We start from the raw sequence: 21,845 nt of genomic DNA on the forward strand, positions 1-21,845 counted from the left end.
TATTTTTTTGACTTCTTTGGTGTAAAATTTTGTGGCTTCTCTGTGCACTCTTGCCTGTAACCTAAATGTCCGTAACAAGACGCGGTCTTGTCTGGTCTTACTGTGGAAATGTTCCTCCCTCTTACCCGTCCGTCCTTCCTTCAGAGGAGGAGTCTCTCATTCAAGGGAAGAGCTCACATGTTCCAGTCTTTCCCAGTGAGGAGTGCAGAGTCATCGTCTTCTCCTGTGTTTAAATAAACTGTAAGCTTTTATTTTATTTTTTATTTCACACTTTAATTATTTAATGCATGTAGCAATAAGACATAGGCACAATGGTACTTTAACAATGCTAAAGTCTGTAATGTTTGTAAGTTGTTCGACTGGAACTTTTGGATCACTTCTCTTACTGAGACAAGTTTAAAATCAATGTGAGTACATTAAGTTTAAATCTAGGTTATTTCATATTACACTATGCTGATTGTTTATGTGTCAGCGGCTGAGAAAAATACTTATAAATACTACTTATAACAAAGTATTTTCATACTGTGATGCTTTGTGGAAGTTAAACACACCTGGCAAAGGGCCATTTTGGCTTTAGGGCTCTTCAGCACACAGCCTCTCTGTGCTGGTGTCATTAGTTTCGTTTCCTTTAAGGCTGGAATCAAATGGAAACTAAAAACTTAATTCAGCTTAATGAAATGAAAACAATATGCATGATGAAAGGTGTGATACAGAGAGGATGCGACCTGACACCACATGCATCAGGAAGGATGAAGTCTGCAAATAAGACATGGTCTTTATTTACCTAGTACACATTAGTAACTGCAACCAACTGCTGGCTGTGCCTGGCTTTAACGATCAGTCTCTCTCACGGCAGCAACTCTGGTATCCTGATATATCCTTTCACATCTTGTTAATGTATTTTTTTTCCTTTTAAATGTATTTAAAACATTGTGTTCTACTGACTAAATTGAATTAAATTGTCATGATGTATGTAGATTTGGTTGAACCAAAATAAATGTATTACGTGGAAAACCTGCCATCAATCAAATTGAGTTCATCCATTGACTAATTTTTATGAGTGTAGGAGGCAAAAAGCTGACAGCGTGGCTCATACGAGTGAGTGAGGGTTCCTGCAACATGATTTGGTTTGATTTGCATGTCACTGAGTGAATGAAGCACAGCAGTAGGATTGTGACACACAACCCACAGATGGACACTTCTGCGTGTGTCAGTTCAACAGTGCTTTATTTACAATCAGGATTATCCCTGCAGTTTCTGGCTCCTACCCCTCCGTCACTCCTGTTGTCACTCCGTCGCTTCTTCTCACTGCAAGACATAAGAAAAGTCTCTCCTCATCAAGTCATTTCCACGCACCTGTTCCTTCCCACCTCTGCGCCGCCCTGTGAGCTCACTGCATCACCCCTCCCCTGCAGCAGGCCAAAGACCAAGCCCCCGCCACAGCGATGTTTCATATATTTGGTCACCAGGTTTCACACATGTCAGGAAGGATTTAGTCCCACTCCTTTTTACAGAAACTCTCTAAATCCTTCAGGTTTCTTCCCTGCTGACTGGCATCTTGAAGCTTCAGCTCTTCACAGATTTTCTATTCTGAGGTCCTGGACCTTAATTTACTTCTTCTTTAGCCACATCTGTGTTTTTTTGGGGTTATCCCCTGGGTCATTGTCATGTTGGAAGGCTTTATGGTACACAGTCTTAATTGGCTCCTTGGTGCGAGGAAGTTGTCCTGTGCTCTAGAAAGAAAAAGACTCAAAAATAAATAAGACTGTGTTTGCAATAAATTTAATAATACAATTTAAGATGTGACAGAAGAGTGCTAAGGTCTGCAGATCTACAAACACGCTGTACAACATGTTTGAAGGCAACTGGGACAGAGCCAGACATCAGAAAGGCATTAATTAGCCCAGTGATACATGGCTCAAGAGTAGACCTATTAAAACATCCTTGAGGAGACAGGGTAGGAAGCTGTCACCTTAACAGATCAGCACACATGCTGAACTATTTCAATTAAAAAGGAGAGAGACACCTGCTCAAAGTTCACAAAGAAAACTGGGCAAACAGGATGAACAACGTGATCTAAGACAGGATCTGAGGGGAAAGACCTGATAGGACAATTCATTTTTTTGATTTTTTTAAATGTGGAAAAAATTTTCATATGTTTGCTGGGTTTTTCTCTGTATGTATTATTGTAGGATCTACCTTACAATATAAAGCACATTGAGGCATCTGTTGTTGTGATTTGTGTTATATAAATAAAACTGAATGAATAAGAATAGAGTGCGATAGAAGTAGAATCCCAAAGCAGCTTAAATAGCTCTACAATCTGAAAATCTCCTGTGGTGTTCTGTTCTAGAGCAAAGCTGCAGCAGACCGTAGAGGAGTGTGCTGATGGATTCGCCAAACCAAGCAGCTTGCTCAGCAGGTAGGAGCCAGTAGGCTATTTGACAAGATGTAAGTAAGACAAATAAACATGAAACAAAAAAGTCTTCTTAGAATAATAGAGCACTCTGTACTTCGTGTACAGACATTGTTTATGGTTTATTCACCAAAATACATAAACATACATACATGAGAGAGTTAAAGTTGGCACAGTTAAATAAGGCAACTTTTTAAAAATAACTACATACTAGTTGAAGCAGCCATAGGGCGCCGAGAAGCACTGTGTAGGGACCGTACCTTGCTCAGGGGTACCTAGGGTAGCTATTTAGTGGATTCAAACCCCCAACCTTCCGAACACAGGGCCACCACTATACCTACTGAGCTATCCCTGCCCGTGTTTGTTAGCAGTTAAATTCTTTTTCTATAAAAGGAGTAACTGTGTATTCAATTTCAGTGAAATCAAATTTATGTTTATGTACCTTTTATTTAATAGGGACAATTCACTTTAACATAAGTACTTAGGTGCATCATGAATAAATACCCCGTTTCCATATGAAAATTAAATGCAAGGACTCCAGCACAAATCATTATGTGCGTGTGGTGTCATATCATTATTTTCATGCCTTTTTCTAAAGTTACTTGTTAATTTTCTGCTTTCTATAGTTGTGTAAAGCACTTTGAGTGCTTGGGTAAAGTAGAAAAACACTGTATAAGAACTGTCTATTTACCATTGACCAAAAAGAAGTGGGATACACTTATAATATAAATCCTTTATTTAGCTATGGACTGACTATATTACTTAAAAACTGGTACTATAAAGGTTAGACTGGCCTGCTGCAAGGTTCACTTTGATAAACTCCTGTAACACTGAACAAGTTTATCTGTTAAATTAATGATACATATAAGCAGACTTCACTACACTGGAGGTTTGCAGAGGCTACTCATAGAGAGTTAACTGTTAAATCTATGTTGGCTGAGCTGACTGAGTGAGTTAGTAAACTTGTTATTTCAAAAACAAATCAACTATTTAAACAAACAAAACAAAAACAAATTCTTCATTTCAGTTTATTATATTTCTTTCCACAGAGAAGGAGCTTGCCAGAATGCGAACACAGTTTGTGGAGAGGGTGACAGCAGAAAATCTCACACAGCTACTTGAAGCCCTTGTAATAGACAATGTCTTGAATCAGTTGGAGAAAGAAGGGATACAGGAAATAAACCAAAGTAGAGCAAACAAGGCACGCGACTTCATTGACACCGTGAAGAAAAAGGGAGAAAAAGCCTGCAGGATAATGATCAGTCACCTTCGAACCATTGATCCTACAGTTTCCTGTCAGCTAGGTTTGTCCTCTGGGCCATCTGCTCATTTAGGTGAGATCAAATATTTTGTTATTAATATATTATTGCGTTATTTGTTAGAGCACTAACCTTTGTCTGTTGTGTGTGTGTGTGTGTGTGTGTGTGTGTGTGTGTGTGTGTGTGTGTGTGTGTGTCCATCCATTTATGTTTAACCATTTCCAGTTTAGAAATTTCCCCTGGAGAAGTGATCTGACTCTAATCCATTCTTGAGTTGCCCTCTTTGGCTTTTAGGTCCCGGTTCACTGATATTTCCCGATGAATGAAAATGATGTTTCCTTGTGAGGGATTGTCCTGAAATGCCTTTTATGGTGCTAAAACCTACTCCAGCTGGGGACTTCATTGTACTTCCCTTGGATTTTACTGTTCATATACTATTTTTATATTTTACTGGGAGGAATGGCCTGTCCAATCTGAACTTGAATTGTGTTCTGTTATTGGACTGTTGTGGTTATCAGACTTTATCTATGAGGAACAGAACAGTGTTCACCATCTGGAAGACACCCAGGTCCAGGACAGTTGTAGGCAAGCCAAGAGGCTAAAAGAATAAAACTGTGGATACAAGTAATGGAAACTGGCATCCTCCCTCATGGGCTTTGCTTTAAAAAAGCCTTTTTTGCTTTTAAATGTGCTATAGAATTAAAATTTATATTGACATTAAGTGGAAATCATGTCTCTATCTTAAATTTATGTTGTAGGTACATTGCAACTGCAAACCTTTCCGAAACCCTACACTATAACTTAAGCCATAACTTCATATGCATCTCCCTAAAAATGTACCTACAACTTGTGCTGATGCAGCCTGCAACTACTGTGATTGGTCCATTTATTACTGTTGTTAACCTCTACGTATTTTTGGAGAAGTGGAAACTTTTGCATTTGCACAGTCTATATACACGCTGGAAATAGTACTGGCCACTTGCAAAGTTTACATTGTAGAATCTACAGACGTGTAGATCATGTATATGCATGCACCATCATCAGGGTTCGGCTGGGAAAGCCTTGATGTCTCCACAAAAGAGCTTAAGGTGATGGTGGGATGAGCATTTCCACTTAGACTGCCCCCATGGTTTGGACCTAGATAGGTGGCACAAAATAGATGGATGGACAACAAAAAAAGCTCATCCGAAATTGAATAAAACAACCACAACAGTCCAAAAATCATACATATTTGTGTGTTTCTATTAGCAGCACTTGACAAGTGTCATCTTAAATTTAAATCTACTCTGAAGAACAAGTTCCAGCGTGTGTTTGAATACACAAAATGTTGTTTCTCTATTCTTTTAGGATTCTCCAGCATGTGTCAGAATAAAATTAAATCTAACCTGAAGAAGAAGTTCCAGTGTGTGTGTGAGGGAATTGCTAAAGCCGGAAATCCAACCCTTCTGAATCAGATCTACACAGAGCTCTTCATCACAAAGGGAGGGACTGGAGAGGTCAATCAAGAACATGAGGTCAGACAAATTGAAACAGCATCAAGAAAACCATACAGACCAGAAACAATAAGATTAGAAGACATCTTTAAAGGCCCACCTGGAAAAGAACAACCAGTCAGAAAAGTACTAACCATGGGAGGGGCTGGCTTTGGGAAAACTTTGTTAACACAGAAGTTCACTCTGGACTGGGCTGAAGACAAAACCAACCAGGACATCCAGTTCATATTTCCATTCCCTTTCAGAGAGCTGAATGTGCTGAAGGAGAAAAAGTTCAGCTTGGTGGAACTTATTCATCGCTTCTTTATTGAAACCAAAGAAGCAGGAATCTGCAGGTTTGAAGACTTCCAGGTTGTGTTCATCTTTGATGGTCTGGATGAGTGTCGACTTCCTCTAGACTTCCACAATACAGAAATCCTCACTGACCCCAGAGAGTCCACTTCTGTGGTTCTGCTACTAACAAACCTCATCAAGGGCAACCTGCTTCCCTCTGCTCACCTCTGGATAACCACACGACCTGCAGCAGCCAATCAGATCCCTTCGGACTGTGTTGACATGGTGACAGAAATCAGAGGGTTCACTGACCCACAGAAGGAGGAATACTTCAAGAAGAGATTCGCTAATGAGAAGCGGTCCAGGAGCATCATCTCTCACATCAAGACATCACAAAGCCTCCACATTATGTGCCACATCCCAATCTTCTGCTGGATCACTGCTACAGTTCTGGAGCACATGTTGAGAACCACAGAGGTGAGAAAGCTACCCAAGACCCTGACTGAGATGTACATCCACTTCTTGGTGGTTCAGGTCAAAGTGAAAAAGGTCAAGTATGATGGAGGAGCTGAGACAGGTCCACACTGGAGTCCAGAGAGCAGGAAGATGACTGAGTCTCTGGGAAAACTGGCTTTTGAGCAGCTGCAGAAAGGAAACCTGATCTTCTATGAATCAGACCTGATAGAGTGTGGCATCGATATCAGAGCAGCCTCAGTGTACTCAGGAGTGTTCACACAGATCTTTAAAGAGGAGAGAGGACTGTACCAGGACAAGGTGTTCTGCTTCATCCATCTAAGTGTTCAGGAGTTTTTGGCTGCTCTTCATGTCCATCTGACCTTTATCCACTCTGGAGTCAATCTGCTGGAAGAACAACAAACTGGGGAACACTTCTACAATACTGCTGTGAACAAGGCCTTACAGAGTCCAAATGGACACCTGGACTTGTTTCTTCGCTTCCTCCTGGGTCTATCACTGCTGACCAATCAGAGTCGCCTGCAAGGCCTGCTGACACAGACAAGAAGTCCACAGACCAAGCAGGAAAGAGTTCAGTACATCAAGAAGAAGCTCAATGAGAAGCTTTCTGTAGAGAAAAGCATAAACCTGTTCCACTGTCTGAATGAACTGAATGATCGTTCTCTAGTGAAGGAGATCCAACAGGCCCTGAGTTCAGGAAGTCTCTCTACAGATAAACTGTCTCCTGCTCAGTGGTCAGCCCTGGTCTTTGACTTACTTTCATCAGAAGAAGATCTGGATGAGTTTGACCTGAAGAAATACGCTGCTTCAGAGGAGGCTCTTCTGAGACTGATGCCAGTGGTCAAAGCTTCCAATAAAGCTCTGTAAGTTATATATATATATATATATATATATATATATATATATATATATATATATATATATATATATATATATATATATTTATTTATTTATTTATTTTTTGCCTGTCCCCTTTGGTTCTTTAGCCGTCAGAATTGTTGTCTGAAGACCAACAAGGATACCCAATGGATTTATTTTGCCAAATGGATCATCATGGCATTGCTGTATTGGTCCATTTGATTGACCTTTGTTTTTATTATTTATTTTATTTTCAATTGTTACAGACGGGACAGACATGAGTGAGGGATAGGAAAGGGAGAAAGAAGGGGGAAGGAAAAGAAAAACAGAAGGGGAAAGGGACAGTGAGAAAGGGAAAAAAAAGAATAAAAAATCTCCTGGATCACCTGTTGAGAGAAGAAGAATAGAAAACAAGCAAAAAAAACCAAAGCAACATACTAAACACAACACCATCGCATTAATCTAGCTAAGTGTAAACAGCAGTAAATACTAAATATTGAATATTGTTGTGCAGCACGTAGGACAGACAGCGCACAATGTGCTTTGAAGTAGCAGCCAAGAAAGGTGTGATTTAAGTCTATGAACAGTGAACATCCATGTGCACACCTGTGTGGATCAGCGCGCTTGTATTCAAATGGTTTCCCCATGTAATGGTCCGCAAGAGGATGTAGAGAGCCATAGCCCCGTCCCCCAGGGCATGAAGCAGGCATGGAGGAGATCCAGGCCCCAGACATCCAGAGGCCCCAGAGTGCGAGAGCCCAAGGAGGGCCACCGGAGGGGCATCCGTGTCACCCTCATGGGAAGGGCTGAGGATCCCCAGACGAGGGGTCACCCAGTAGCCACCGAGCAGAAGCTAGAGGGGCCTGCACTGGCGCGCCTGCCGGCTCCGCCGGCAGCCAGCTGTGCCAGAGTGGACCGAGCCGCAGGCCCAGAGGCCGGAGGCCCGAGGGACCCCCTTTGCCCCGGAAGAGGCCTGACCGAGCAACAGGCGCCAGGCCCCGCCAAGTAGCCACCGGGAGTGAGCTGGTACATACCTGAGTGCCCAGCCCCGGACACCAAGAACCACCAATGCACCGACCCCTGAGGGCATCAGTCACCGGCAGGGAGTGTGGTGAGGGGAGATAGGCCTCCACACTTTGGAGGGCCTTGGAGTTCCCAGAGAGGTGGAGTCTAAGACCCGACCTGACATATAGACACAGACAAACAGGCACACAGAGACACAAACATGCATTCCCACCCTCATGCACACATATACAAAAACTCAGCACTCACCCAACGTAAGGATTGACATAAATGGACATGTACACACAATCACACTCCCCAAACATACTCTATACCCCAGGTCCAGGTACCCTCGCCCCCAGAGGGGGAAACAGCACCCAGACCCAAGAGATGTTACCCTTCCCCCCGGGGTGGAGGCAAGCAGACCGTCCCAGGCTCCGCAGCAGCAGGGAGGCCAATTGGACAGCCAACATCTCCTCCCAGCCCCCCCACCCCAATGGCTAGTAGAGAACGGGGTGTGTGAAGACCCCATACCTCCCTCCTCCCGCTCATGTGTAGTGTTGCTGCGTGTTGCTCTAAAGTGCATTTAAAACAAGGGAGAGCATGGTGCTGCTGCCAGAGAGCAGCAGGTGTTAGCACAGCCCCTCCCGAGAACCCTCAATGTCTACATGGATTTAAAATTGAGAGGTGGGCACCGGCGCCAGAGGTAGGTTTGAATACACAGACCGTCCACTGGACGCCGTTAACGTGCCCACCCTCAAGGCCCTATATGTATGTGTTATGAGAGTGTAAGTAATGTGGATGTCTATGTTGTGAGATAAAATTGAGGCACAGGTGGCCAGAAGAGGACAGAGGGGGGGGGGGGGGGGGGGGGGGGGAAATGTCTCCCCTGCACCCTGGTGACACACCCGCACCCCAAGGCCCTACCTGTGTGGGTGGGTGTGGTGGAGTGGGAAGAGGGAGGTAGCCGGGGATGGGGAGGAAAAGAAGGGAGGGGAGGATGCCCCTCCCTAGGGCCAGCTCCCCCGCTGACCCCAGTAGGCACCCCCGTCCTCTGGTACCCACCAAGGCAAGGGAGCCGAGGCCCATCCAGACCGGGGCCTACGGCAGCAGCACCGCCAAGCCCCACGGGACCCGGGGCAGCCCACCCCACCCCACCGCAGAGGAAACTGTACCCACCCCAACATTCAATCATCTCCCAGACTACACAAGACAACAGACACCCAGGTTAAGTTTATTCTCCACCTCTCCTATGTCTCTCCCCCACCTGCAGAGTGGACTCCTGCAAGGATGGAACAACCTCCCTGCCAGTTGAAGAGCCCCCCAGTTAGGCCGATGCACAAGAGGCCCCCTGCGCCAGGGCTGAGCCCCCGTGCACCCACCCGCCCACACCCTCGGCGACACACCGACGAGGACCGAAGCCCCCAAGGCCCAGCCAGAGCCCCAGCATGGAGGCGAAGCACCCCCGAACCCCAAACCCCCACGCCTGCCCCGGATCCACTCAGGGGCAGCCAGGCCACCAAGCCAGTAACCTACGTCCGCCAGCACAGACCATCCTCCAGCCCCGCTGCACGCAGCCACGAGGAGAACAACCTCTAAGAGCGACCAGAGCCACTAACCAGGTTATGAACACAACCCCCAGGTTAAGCCCTCCAGGGATAACGTCTCTAGGGGTCCTCCAGGCGCCCTAAGCACCTATATATACATATACATATATATATATATATATATATATATATACATATACATATATATATATATATACATATACATATATATATATATATACATATACATATATATATATATATATATATATATATATATATATATATATATATATATATACATATATATATATATATATATCTACACAACACACAACAATGTGAACCACAGTGAAGACTTGGACAATAACATGGGGCAATCACTGTCATGTTGTTTTGTGTGTCTGTAGGCTGTCAGGCTGTCTAATCACAGAGCATGGTTGCACTTCTCTGGCCTCAGCTTTGCGCTCCAACTCCCAACTGAGAGAGCTGGACTTGAGCTATAACCATCCAGGAGAGGCAGGAGAGAAGCAGCTGAAGCAGCTGAGAATGGATATCAGGTATGGAGATGCCTGTTGAAATCACATACAGTGTCTAAAGGAGGAAGAAATACTGTCATGTTGTCAGGCTTTCTAAATCTGCTGTAGGTGTGGATGCGATTGCCTGTGTGAATCCCCGATTCACAAAAGTTTAATTCTACACTGTGTGTTTAACGTACCACCACCATTTTTCCATGCTGGATCTTTAAAAAAAAGATGAAATATGAAAAAAAAAAGATTTACAGATTGCAGACCTCTTTGTAAGTTTGTGTGTGTGATTAATATCTCACATGTTGACAAAGTGCTAGCAGCTGAATTTGCATGATGACTAATAAGGGCCTTATTATTTTTAGAACAGGGTCAAAAGTCGTTACTGTTATCATCCTCTCTTTTCTTTAGCCGTTTCACTTTGAACCTCACTGTTCATGCTGTGACATTTCTCCCACAGAAAATCTGATACCAAAAATGAAAGAGTTGAAAGTTTTTAATCGGAGGTCCCAAGTCATCTCTGAGTTCAGTGAGCGAGTTTAGAATTAGGTCGCCGCGTAATATGTATGTTTTAAAAGAGCTTTTTCTGGCATTTCAAATAAACTGACACAAGTGGACAAACATCTCTCTTTTCTAGAACACACTTTTACGTGTGCAAGCAATAATTGCTGCCATGTCAAATAAATATTGGCACAAACAGCAGTATGTTGCATGACGCAAACATTAGTACACCTGTTTGCACAGTTGATCTAAGTAGTTTTTTCACCCATATTTTGCAGCTTTAGAAAGGAACTTCCAGAAGTTTATATGCAAGGCGGTTAGTGCAAAAATATCAGTTCCCACGTGTTACATGCAATCTTGCAAATCTTGACAGTACTTTGTTGAGTTTGGACTGAAGCAACACATAAGAAGCACCTGGCCCTTAGGTGGTTATTTTTTTATGCACTCTGACCATGATGAAAGCATTTATTTCTATTCCTAACTTACTATTACTATTAGAGAACAATAAACTATGTGTATGAGAGCGATGTAATGTCCATGTGTGCATGCTGAAAGAGACTGTGCTGGTCTGACCCCCCTCCTCCTTTCAGGGTGGAGCCTGCTGGAGTCCGATGGTTGAGACCAGGTCTGAGGAAGTGTAAGTGTGTTTTTAATGTGATTCATGAAAACAAAGCAGCACACATTCAACCATCTTCAAACTGTCACATCACTCATTCACATCTCTGATGTCAGGAGTCATTATCAAAGTGTCAATCAATGAACAGATGATGGATCAATAACTGCAGCTGGACTGTGTTTGTTCTCTCCATCAGATTTCTGTCAACTCAAAATCGACACAAACACAGTAAATAAAAACCTCAAACTGTCTGACAACAACAGGAAGGTGACACATGTGAAGAAGATTCAGTCATATCCTGATCATCCAGACAGATTTGATGACTGTCCTCAGCTGCTCTGCACAGATCCTCTGACTGGTCGCTGTTACTGGGAGGTCGAGTGGAGAGGAGACATTGAAATATCAGTGAGTTACAGAGGAATCAGAAGGAAAGGACACATAACAGACTGTGGGTTTGGATCAAATGATCAATCTTGGAGTCTGAGGTGCTCTGACAATGGTTACTCTGTGTGGCACAGTAAGCAAAAAATATGCAGCATCTCCTCCTCCTCTGACTTTGACATAGTAGCTGTGTATGTGGACTGTCTTGCTGGCACTGTGTCCTTCTACAGAATCTCCTCAGACAATCTCATCCACCTTCACACCCTCAAAATTACAATTACTGAACCTCTTTATCCTGGATTTAGGCTACGGTCCAATACTGTATCCTCTGTTTCTCCCCCTGTTAGGCAAACTTTTGTTAGACTGTTAAAGATATAAGAATGCTTCTTCCAGTTATTTTTCTCCCTGCAACAGCATTGCTATGTAAAGCAGTGGTGCAGCACCAAATGCAAGAAAATAGATGAATTAAAGTGTTAAAAGCTTAAAACTTGTCCTGATGTTTGTCTAAGAAATTAGTTATTTAGGAAATTGCCATTAATCGATTACAATACCAAATGGAGTAAAATAAAAACTTTTTTTTCTGTAAATAAAGCCAAACACAATACTTGGTTTGTTAATAGTGTAAAAACCATATCTATAATTGTGTTTATTTATTTGAAGAAAAACACTGCATTTAAGAAAAAGCTTGGGCTTGTGGTGGGTCCATTCAAAATAAAGGCCTGGCTGATTTGAATCATGTGACATCTCAAGTTGTGCTCCTTTCAGGTCATTAACTCTTTGATTAGTCAATAATTATCTCACTAACTCTCATCTGCCACTTCCTGTAGACAAACTTCCTGTTCTAGGCTCCACCTCACCTGCTCAAGTGTGCCCAACCGTGATGCTACCTTATTGTCTCATCCCACAGCAAATTAAATTAATGATAAAACATAAGAATTTAAAGATAGACAAATATATTTTAAACATTAATCAATAGAACTGTAAGAATAAAACATTAAAAGAATACAAATGTTAGGTAAAACAAATTAAAGTGCTACTAGTATTTAAACAAAAAACGATGTGCAAACAGGAAATTAAAAATGGCTTCTGTCCTTAAGTTCAAATAAATCTTTAGATTAAATCCAAAACATTTTATTTTTCAGTTCAAAATAACACGTTTCCAAAGTTTACAGATGATTTAGTTCATGAATTCAGGTTCGCAGTGGACATGCTCTGGAGTGAGGCTTGCTGTTATCTTTGACATAATGTTATGTAAATATTATATACAATATCATTAGAGCCATTTGAGAGGTGCATAAGCCTCTTTTCAGGACAAAGTCATCTATATGCCTTTGCTTACTAGTAAAATTCTAGTAAAACAGAATGTGCTATATGCTCACTGCTCCTCTTCGCTTGTTTTCATCAGCAGCTCATCAGGGAAGTGGCTGCTCAGTGGCGCCCAGTCTTGTTTGCTCCTGGGGTTGTTCCTCCATATTAGCAGGGCTGTCTGGATTGCATCTAAATTTGCTTGCTTTTCAGTGTCATAAAGCTGTTGGATTTTATTTGAAATAGTCTTTCAGCACGGCAATTGGAAAGTTGGATCACCTAACGCTGACAGGCACATTTTCTATCCCCCTATCTTCTACCAATGATAGTGCAGTCCAAAGCAATTCATTTTGTCAGAATTTATGACGTTTGTCCGATCGGTGATCGGTGCCTATGCAATCCCCAAAATCCGCTGGCATGATGTCAGGGCAGCATGGGTGCAAGAAACTTCTTTTGCCGATGCCCATGATGCCGCTGTTCTGAGAAACCGACCTACTTTGGCACATCGTTCCTACCCCTATTATAATTTGACGCAACTTCTGACTAATCAACCCCTAACCCCCTGTAAATTAGGGGTTTGTGTTACGCACAGCATATGCACAGAAACAACGGGTAGGATGGTTTGTGAGGTAGGATAGATTCCCAAAACACCGCTCTTGGTAACAGCCCATGTCACCCATATCAAAAACCACCACTTCGTGTCCCACAGGCTGTCTTGCAGGATGATTGGGAAAAACGGTCACCACCAGGCCACCGACTATGGATTTTAAAGGTTGTATAAAGCACACTGTATTGCATGTTCATTTAATTTAACTGGACAATGGAATTAAGCTGTGTGTGAACTCTCATTTGTTTGTTGCCAGCTTGAGCCAAACTGGGAACAAGACAGAATTAGAAAAGAGTGTTATTAATCAGAAATGTATTACATATTTATGTAGCTGATAATTCTTGTCCTTTTATTTACAAGAATTTAATATAGTTTTTAGTACTTGGATAAGTTTTAGTGGATTAATTTGAAAAGTTGAGATTAAATGACATGCCACCAGAATCCAAACAACCAGTTGGCGGCTGTTAGCATGCGGCTAACTGTAAACGCGATCCTTATCTTGTTTATGCAGCGTTTTAAAATCACAATGTTGGCTCTCCACTACATGACAGCTGCCAATGAAGTTAAATTTTGGTGAATTGCAGTACAACACTGATAGCACCTTTGGTACATCTCTTTAGTAAGAATTAAAAAAAACAACAACAACAAAAAAAAACCATGAGATGATGTGTCGTCCTATGTTTAAAGAGAGATCAATCACGTGTTTGCCCTCTTTCTTTCTTTCTTTGGTGCACTGGGGAGGTGTGGGATACGTACTGCATGAAGTTCCTGAAGTCAAAGTAGGATGAAACGTGGAGCAGTTGGGGAGCTGATCCATCCTTAACGCTCTGGAAGCGACTGCCATCGCTAGTAGTAATGATGTTTATCCACGGCTGGTGAACAGTACATTTGTACTTTACTGTTACCAGCTGGTATTCACTGTCTCACAAAGTTTAATATTTACAGCCTTCAAAAATAAGAATCTTCCGTTGATAAAATTAGTTTCAAGCAGGGGCGATTCTAGGATTAGAGCTTTGGGGGTGCTGAGCACCCAGAGAGCTGCCCAGCCAAGCAAGATAAACTTTACACGTCACGATGAGACTTCTTCCCTGTCTCTTTCAGTCCCTGCATCCTTAAATGTCTCCAGTTGTCCCGAGTTCTCTATGACTGTCTCCTTGGTGCATTTAAACACCTGTTCCTCCCTGTCCTTGTTATCTGTTGTCTTCGTCTCTGTTATCAGTCATCAAAATTTTACCATCTCTGTGCAAGTCTGCAAATTTCTTTATTAAATCATAAGATTCTTAAATTCATCAAGTCTCTCTGCCTGGATCCTCGTCACAAAACATGACATCACTGTTTTGTACATTTTAACACAATTGAATCCCCACATTCGTGAAAGAAAACCAGAACACTTTTTTGAAAAGTCTGGAACAAAACCATCAAATCTGATAAAGGTTATTTAAATGCTGCAAAAGAAGAATGGATTGGAATAAAAAAAAAAAAAAAAAATATATATATATATATATATATATATATATATATATATATATATATATATATATATATATATAACAAAAGGGGGGGGCAATGAATGACGCCAATAGTGAGTAAAAAGTAAACAGTATAATACAGATACATAAATAACACTCCCAAAACAGAATAAATTATTACAAAATATTAATAAAAAACTATTAAGATGGAGGCAACTTTGCCTGTGGTAGAATGTATACAGTGTATGAAAACAATCTTTACTGCAGATACTAATTTTACTATTTTAATAATAATAATTTTGTGTTGTAAGATTTATGACTTTCATGCTTTCATAGTGGTACTTAGGAGAGCTTGACATTTTTATCAGGTGGTACACACTGTAAAAAGTTTGAGAAACACTGATAAGTGTATGTGTGCTTTTGGAAAACATTTAAAGCTGCAGTACAGAATCTTTGAAACAAGCTTAAAACATTTTTAGAATATAAACTGAGCACTGTGCTTCTCTTTACATCTCCTCACTCCACCAGGGCTTTTTGGCACTTTCTGATAGTGTGCAAATGTGATGTACGTACTGCGGCAGTCATACAGACAAGTGGACGGTCCAAAAGTTGGCCTACCTATTACTGGCTGAGGTTTTAGTAGAGTTGTGGCTGAACCACATAAAAATATATCATTAATTTTAATCTCCGCAATCAATGATAATGTTATGTTGGAATGTTGTTAAAGAGGGTCAAAAATGTTTCAACCCAGTTTGTTTTGCAGATTCTGTATAGCAGCTTTAATATAGGGAGGACACAACTTCCAGATTGTGTGAAATCAGTTTTTTCTCTTTGTCAGTTTAACAGTTTCTGTTTTGCCTGTCACTGTTCCCTGTCTGTTTTCTTACCTGGATCTTCCTGACCTTGTACTTTCTCTTCCCCTCTTTGGACTGACAATCATACACAAGTAGATTCAATTAGATGAAAAATTACATTAATATGAAAAAAATTCTATTAAGATCACTAACAAAAAGTCCTCTCTCAGTGTACTTTCAACCAAAAGGCAAATAACCAAACCACATGAACATCTAATAAAAGATATAAACATTGAAACACTGATCCAACATTATTCTTGATTGATGGATCATTTGATTTTACACTTTTACCTGAATGTGGCTCCTTTTCTTTAAAAAAAACTTCCTTATATCCATTATGAACCTGGCTGTCTCTGTGTACACAAACACACACACACACACACACACACACACACACACACACACACACACACACAATAGGAGTTATAAGGTTAATGGGCATTCAGTCAGTCAGCTAGTTAGTATCCATTTCAAACAGGACAGTGGTAACAACAGTAGGCTACGGACAATTTAAAGTTTTAGATTTTAAATAGGCTATATAAATTTCAATAGGAGCAACAGGACGGTCAAATGTCGCTGATTTTACTACAGAGTAGGACGGATTGTAGGGTAGCAAATATTGTCGGAAAAGTTTTCAACACTGCAGGTTACCTGGTGTAATGTTTTTCAGTTAAAAAGAAACATGGCCTGACGCCTACCTAACTATATAAAAAGTAACTGAAGGTTAAATGCAGCTAATATGTCTTGTTTTAAGCCAGGCACTTACACCTCCGCTCCGCTGCGTCTCAGCCACCATCGCTCTGGCAGCAAGGGTGCTGGAGAGCTGGAACAAACCATTCTTCTTTTTTCTTTTTTTTCTTTGGGGGGGGGGGGGGGTAAATATAAGTAAATATACTTTTGTTGTTAAAATGTTACGTCTCAACCAAGTGCTTCAGCACCCCCAAAATTGGGCTAAAATCGCCCATGGTTTCAAGTGCTAACAAAGGGTCAACGTATATTAAATGTATTTTTTCACCTTTCTGAAATTTTGAGTGGCTTCTTTCTGCCTCATATCTCGAAATGATGCATTATGTTCACCTGCTGGATAGACTGTAACAGCCTTCATATAGTAATTCATCTCTTTCTGTCTGTAATTTAAATTTTATGAGGCTTTCATGTTGTCCTCTTGTGATTTTTGGACTAATTTGAGGTTCATTATGTTTATGAATTTTGTAATTCAAACCTTTGTGGCTCCTCAGTGCAGTTGTACCTGCCATTTTAATGTCCTTATGTATCAAAAAGCCAGTACAAAATACGATCCCATCTCTGTGATCCACTGCATAAAATCGCTGTCCCCTTCCTGATTTGCTCTTTTCTTTTCTTTGCATGTTCTTCACATCATCTCATCAAACAAATTTAAATATCAGACAAAGATAGCGCAAACACAGCATGGAGTTTCTAACTGAAGGTGTTTATTATCAAGTGGCCTAGTCAATCAAGCTCTGACTGGAATCTTGAAAACCCTCCAATGTGACTGAATCTGATCTGCAAAGATGAGTGGTCCAAAATTCCTACACAGCGCTGTAAAAGACTCTTTGCCAGTTATCACAAGTGCTTGAATGCAGTTGTTGCTGTTAAGGGTGGCCCAATCAGTTATTAGATTAAAACAAACAATGTTTTTCACACAGTGCCGTGTAGGCTTGATTTTCCCCCCTCCCGTTAATATTAAGGGCCTTCATGTATAACCTGTATTTTGTGTTTAGTTGTGTTTTCAATGTCTGATTTTTCTCTCCCCCTGTTAGGCAAACTTTAATTGGATTAGAAAAAAAAAATCTAAGAATGCTTCTTATTTCCATAAAAATGGCATGTAAAAGCCTTCGCTTCTGGTTCTGGCCCTTCAAAATAAAAGCCTACTGGCTGCTTTGACGGTTTTATTTTATCCAAATCTAGAGTCAACTGTGGTATCTATCAGCATCTATGCCCTGTGCTCCACTCCAACGTGTTTGCTTATATTAAAGTGAGAGACGTGAGAGGGCAGAATATCGTTGGTGAACCGGGGTGGTTTCCTCCCACCTGTTCTGCCTCCTGAGCAGCTCACGCGCGTTTTCAGTCTTTCAGATGTGGAGCGCAGTCTTCTTTCTCTTCTTCACTGTATGAATCAACAGTAAGCTTAATTTTTCTCTTTCGTTAATTACGTCTTGATCTAATTAATGTTTGGAGTTGTTCAGCTTGTGTTTCATTGGAAAGTTTCTGTGACTTTTATTCTAAAGGGCCATGTGGTCAGAAAGAGTATAAGAACAATACGTCATACTTAAAGTTAGTTTTATATTATTATATGTTTAATATATTATGTTGTTTGAGTGCAGTGCTTTGAGATCCTGTTTTATTACTCGGATTGAAGTTGCCTTTAACCGTCTTATAAAGTCAAACACACCTGGCTTTGGCAACAGTTTGCCTCCAGGGGTTTTGGCACAATCACGATGTTATCAGAGATACAATTAAAGAAAAAAAAGAAAAAAAAAGCAACAATTTAAAAGAGGTGAGCTTTTCGATGAGGTTACCGCTTAACATTTGCTGGTAAAAGTTAAAAAAAAAAAAAAAAGACACAAGAAATGATGAAAGATGATGATGAAAGAGACGGTGCGCCATGAAGTGGGGCACATTCGATAGAGTGGGCCGTGACCGTTGCCGGTTACTGAGGTGGTTTCTGTTTGCGGGTGGGTGTGGGTTTCACTCCCTTAAAGCAAACAAACGAACAGAGATCAGACAAAGACAGAACACACAAACTTGTGGAGATGCGCACTCTTTGGATGATACTAAAAACCGTTCATTTTCATACAAATCCTTCATACAAAATAGTTCAACTTTAGACAGCAACAGCCCAGCAAAATGTGATTGAAACCCTGACCACCTGTAGTATTTGCCAAAAAAAACGAGCCAGAAAGAATATTCCTGTTGCAAAAGCTGCAGTTAGTTTATGGTACAGTGACTTTTTCTTTTTATCAAAGGGTAAAACTTATTTTTGATATTAAAAATGTTAAATAAAGCACATTTTTTAGATATTAAAAAAATGTGCTTTTAAGAGCGATCTGTCCGGGAGGGATCCGAGTTCTATGAGCATACTTTAAGTGGTGTGGTACAATAACGCATAGCCACAAGTATACTTGTAAAACAGGTAGTTTCTTAATTTTATATAAAACCCTTTCGTTAATCATGTTCAGTCTATTTAGTAACAGAAGTAAAGACAGACATAAAAAGATTATGGGGCGACCGTGGCTCAGGGGGTTGGGAAGCCGGAAGGTCGACGGTTCGAATCCCCGGGCTCTCTGTCTTGGTCGTTGTGTCCTTGGGCAAGACACTTTACCTACTGGTGTTGGCCAGAGGTGCCGATGGCGCGATATGGCAGCCTCGCTTCTGTCAGTCTGCCCCAGGGCAGCTGTGGCTACAGCTGTAGCTTGCCTCCACCAGTGTGCGAGAGTGAATGAATAGTGGCATTGTAAAGCGCTTTGGGTACCTTGAAAAGCGCTATAGAAATCCAATCCATTATTATTATAAAAACACTTCGGAAGTGACTTTTTGGCACAAGCTGAACTATAGACGGACAGACGGCTGCCCGTGGGAGTTATTTGTTAAAGAAAGCATTAAAAAAAAAAAATCACAGACACATTCTGACGAATCGCAACAGCCCACTTCACTTTGATTTGACTGATTTACGCGTCCTCGTTTTAGTTCTTTTCTACCACTTCAACTAGCTCAGAAGAATAAGCTGCAGACCCACATGTGTGAGGTTGTGAGCTCTAATTTGAAACAAACTGCGCCCCTTGTTCTTTTGTTGAAAATTCTATTTTCACATTGTATACAGTATATCTTTTTCTTCTAATCGATAAAGAGCAACTGAATATCTCGGCAAAGGCATGAGAGCAGAAAACAAATATTAAACACAAACCTCCTTTTGCCACAAAGTCTTGTCGACCCTGGAGCTGGTTGCTGTCACTTTGGGACTATTTTTCATCCATGCAAACGCCAGGATTTCTATTTTGGATGAACCAGTGTAATTTGGGTTTGGAACTGAATGTTTTTTGTTTTAAAAATATATATTTATATTTGCAATACTTGATTTGATTTAATTGTGAAGAAGAGAGCACAAACAGGGTGTCTCTGGGGGATTTGTGAAAGAAGAATCACAGAAAGAATGAAATGGAAAGGTTTGCAGAAGTGAGACCTGCTGTGATGTGGAGACAGATTGGACACAGTGCTCAGATTTTTTTCATTGCCCTCCTGTCGTTTTGTTGGTATCACTGTTTCCAACTCAGGTTGAGTGAATTGGAGACAAAGACAGAGAGACAAGGCTGAGATGGTTTGGACATGTGCAGAGGAGGGATAGTTGATGTACTGTACAAACGATGTTGAAGAGTAGGAGCTAAGAGGAGGTTCATAGATGTGGTAAAAGAGGACACTGACAGGACTGGTGACCGAGCTAGGAATAGAGTGAGATGGAGGCTGATGATCCAATGTCAAGACCCCTAAAGAGAGCAGCCAAAAGATGATGAAGAAGACATTTTTGTTGCTTTTGCTGTGACTCGTGAAGACTAACGTGGCCTCTGCAACTATTTTAAGATGGAGATGCAAAGTGTATTAAATAAAGACTTTGTTGCTAAAACGATTTCGGTTATAAAGATGAGCAAGAAAGAGAGAAACAGACAACTGGTTGAACATAATGATTCATATCAGCACAGGAAGAATGCTGCACTGCGCTTGACATTTATTAACTTGTTTGAACAGAAACCACTTGCTGAGTCACACATGAGCAGATGCCACAGAGGCACACAGCTCAAAAGGAAAACACAAGACTGTTCTTCATGCCTCTGCTGATCAACCTCTGAACCATGATGTGCTCAAAAATAAATTGAACAATTAAAAAGGGGAGTCCCAACGGAAACGTTCAGTAACAATTTGGACAACCTTTGTTTTTCTTTTACTCATTAAAAGAATGCCGACTAGTTGGCACAGCATGTTCACAGTGATTGGTCTGTTTCAGTGATGGTCCTAGAACCTTTATTACAAATAATTATCATGTTGAAGCAACAAAAACACGGCTTTGTGCCATAAGGCTGCATGTAAGTGTCCTGGACATGTCAGCAGTCCACCACAGGGTAACTAGAACTCTGTAATTTTACTGCTTTCATCTCAACACAAAGCGTCTGTTACTGTACGAGTTTCGTTATTAGGACCTACAGCAGATGACTTCCCCTCCCTGAGTCTGACTGTTACTTTGTGTTAAAACGTGCCTTTTCCTTCCCACTGTCACCAAGTCCTTGCTCGTAACAGTTCTCAAAGATGTTCTGTTGGGTTGAGGTCAGGACTCTATACAGGTCAAGGTCTTCCACAAACTTGCTCATCCATGGCTTTGTGGACCTTGCTTTGTGCACTGGTGTGAAGACATGCTGGAACAGGAATGGGCCATCCCCAAACTGCTACCATAAGGTTGTGAGGATGAAATTGTCCTAAATGTCTTGGTATGCTGAAACATACCTGCTCTGTGAATTCACATGGTCTACCACTTCATGGCTGAGTTAGTGTCACGTTCACTATGCTATAATCCCACTATGAGCTGACTGTGGAAAATACTGAGTGTGCTTGTTATGCAGTGCACAATCCAGTCACTCTATGAAGACACTTTTTCCATGCTTATAGACATCACAGCTGTCTTTATTTTAGCAAGGCTGAATCCGTGTCAGGTTAGCAGTAGTCTAGTTAAAGAAGATGATGTGAGTTTATGGCAAAAGCATAAATAAATGTGTCCAGCAGGGATGCTGAATGTGAGGTGCTGTGTTTGCTTCAGAGTTGTTACACCTGTGAGTAGGGATGGGTACCGGTATCGGTTCTGACATAAACGGTAGTAACCAGACCGAAAAGCAGCGCACATTTCGGTGCTTTCTTTCGGTGCTTTTTTTCCCCTGAGATGTCATACACTTTGAATTCTAGCCAATCATTTTACCTTTGCAAGCGTAGTAGGCGGGCCCAGGTACGTACGTTCTTTTAGAGCAGAGCTACAGATTAAAAACGCCCAAGGCGAAGCGGTCAAAAGTCTGGTTGCAAACTCAGCAGCCTGCAGCAAGTGCTTCAAGGTGATACTGTGCAAAGGAGGTAACACCTCGAATCTGATGAAACACCTGGCGACGTATAGCATTTTGTTAAAAGCCGAGAAATGCACCGTATTTGATAGCTTGCTGCGAGACCTCACACCGTGCACATCTACTGCGGGTGTGATGCCTGTAATCAGA

At 41.4% G+C, this 21,845-nt stretch overlaps 1 protein-coding gene across 2 annotated transcripts; it reads left to right on the top strand.

Annotated features, from left to right (window-relative positions):
* Positions 1-132: 132 nt before the first annotated feature.
* Positions 133-12,080, top strand: LOC146361516 (protein NLRC3-like). Of its 2 annotated transcripts, XM_084920715.1 has the most exons (7): positions 133-240; positions 2,354-2,422; positions 3,466-3,750; positions 5,023-6,778; positions 9,733-9,882; positions 10,941-10,987; positions 11,163-12,080. In XM_084920715.1, the coding sequence occupies exons 2-7, from the start codon at positions 2,389-2,391 to the stop codon at positions 11,723-11,725; spliced, it is 2,835 nt and encodes a 944-aa protein (XP_084776841.1). In that variant the 5' UTR covers positions 133-240; positions 2,354-2,388; the 3' UTR covers positions 11,726-12,080. The 2 variants fall into 2 exon arrangements, with proteins under 2 accessions (XP_084776841.1, XP_084776842.1); XM_084920716.1 differs by lacking the exons at positions 9,733-9,882; positions 10,941-10,987; positions 11,163-12,080 and having other exon boundaries at positions 5,023-6,782.
* Positions 12,081-21,845: the final 9,765 nt, after the last annotated feature.

The sequence above is a fragment of the Perissodus microlepis genome, chromosome 23 (genome assembly GCF_051167445.1).
Source record: "Perissodus microlepis isolate ML-2025 ecotype Zambia chromosome 23, ASM5116744v1, whole genome shotgun sequence".
NCBI lineage: Eukaryota > Metazoa > Chordata > Actinopteri > Cichliformes > Cichlidae > Perissodus > Perissodus microlepis.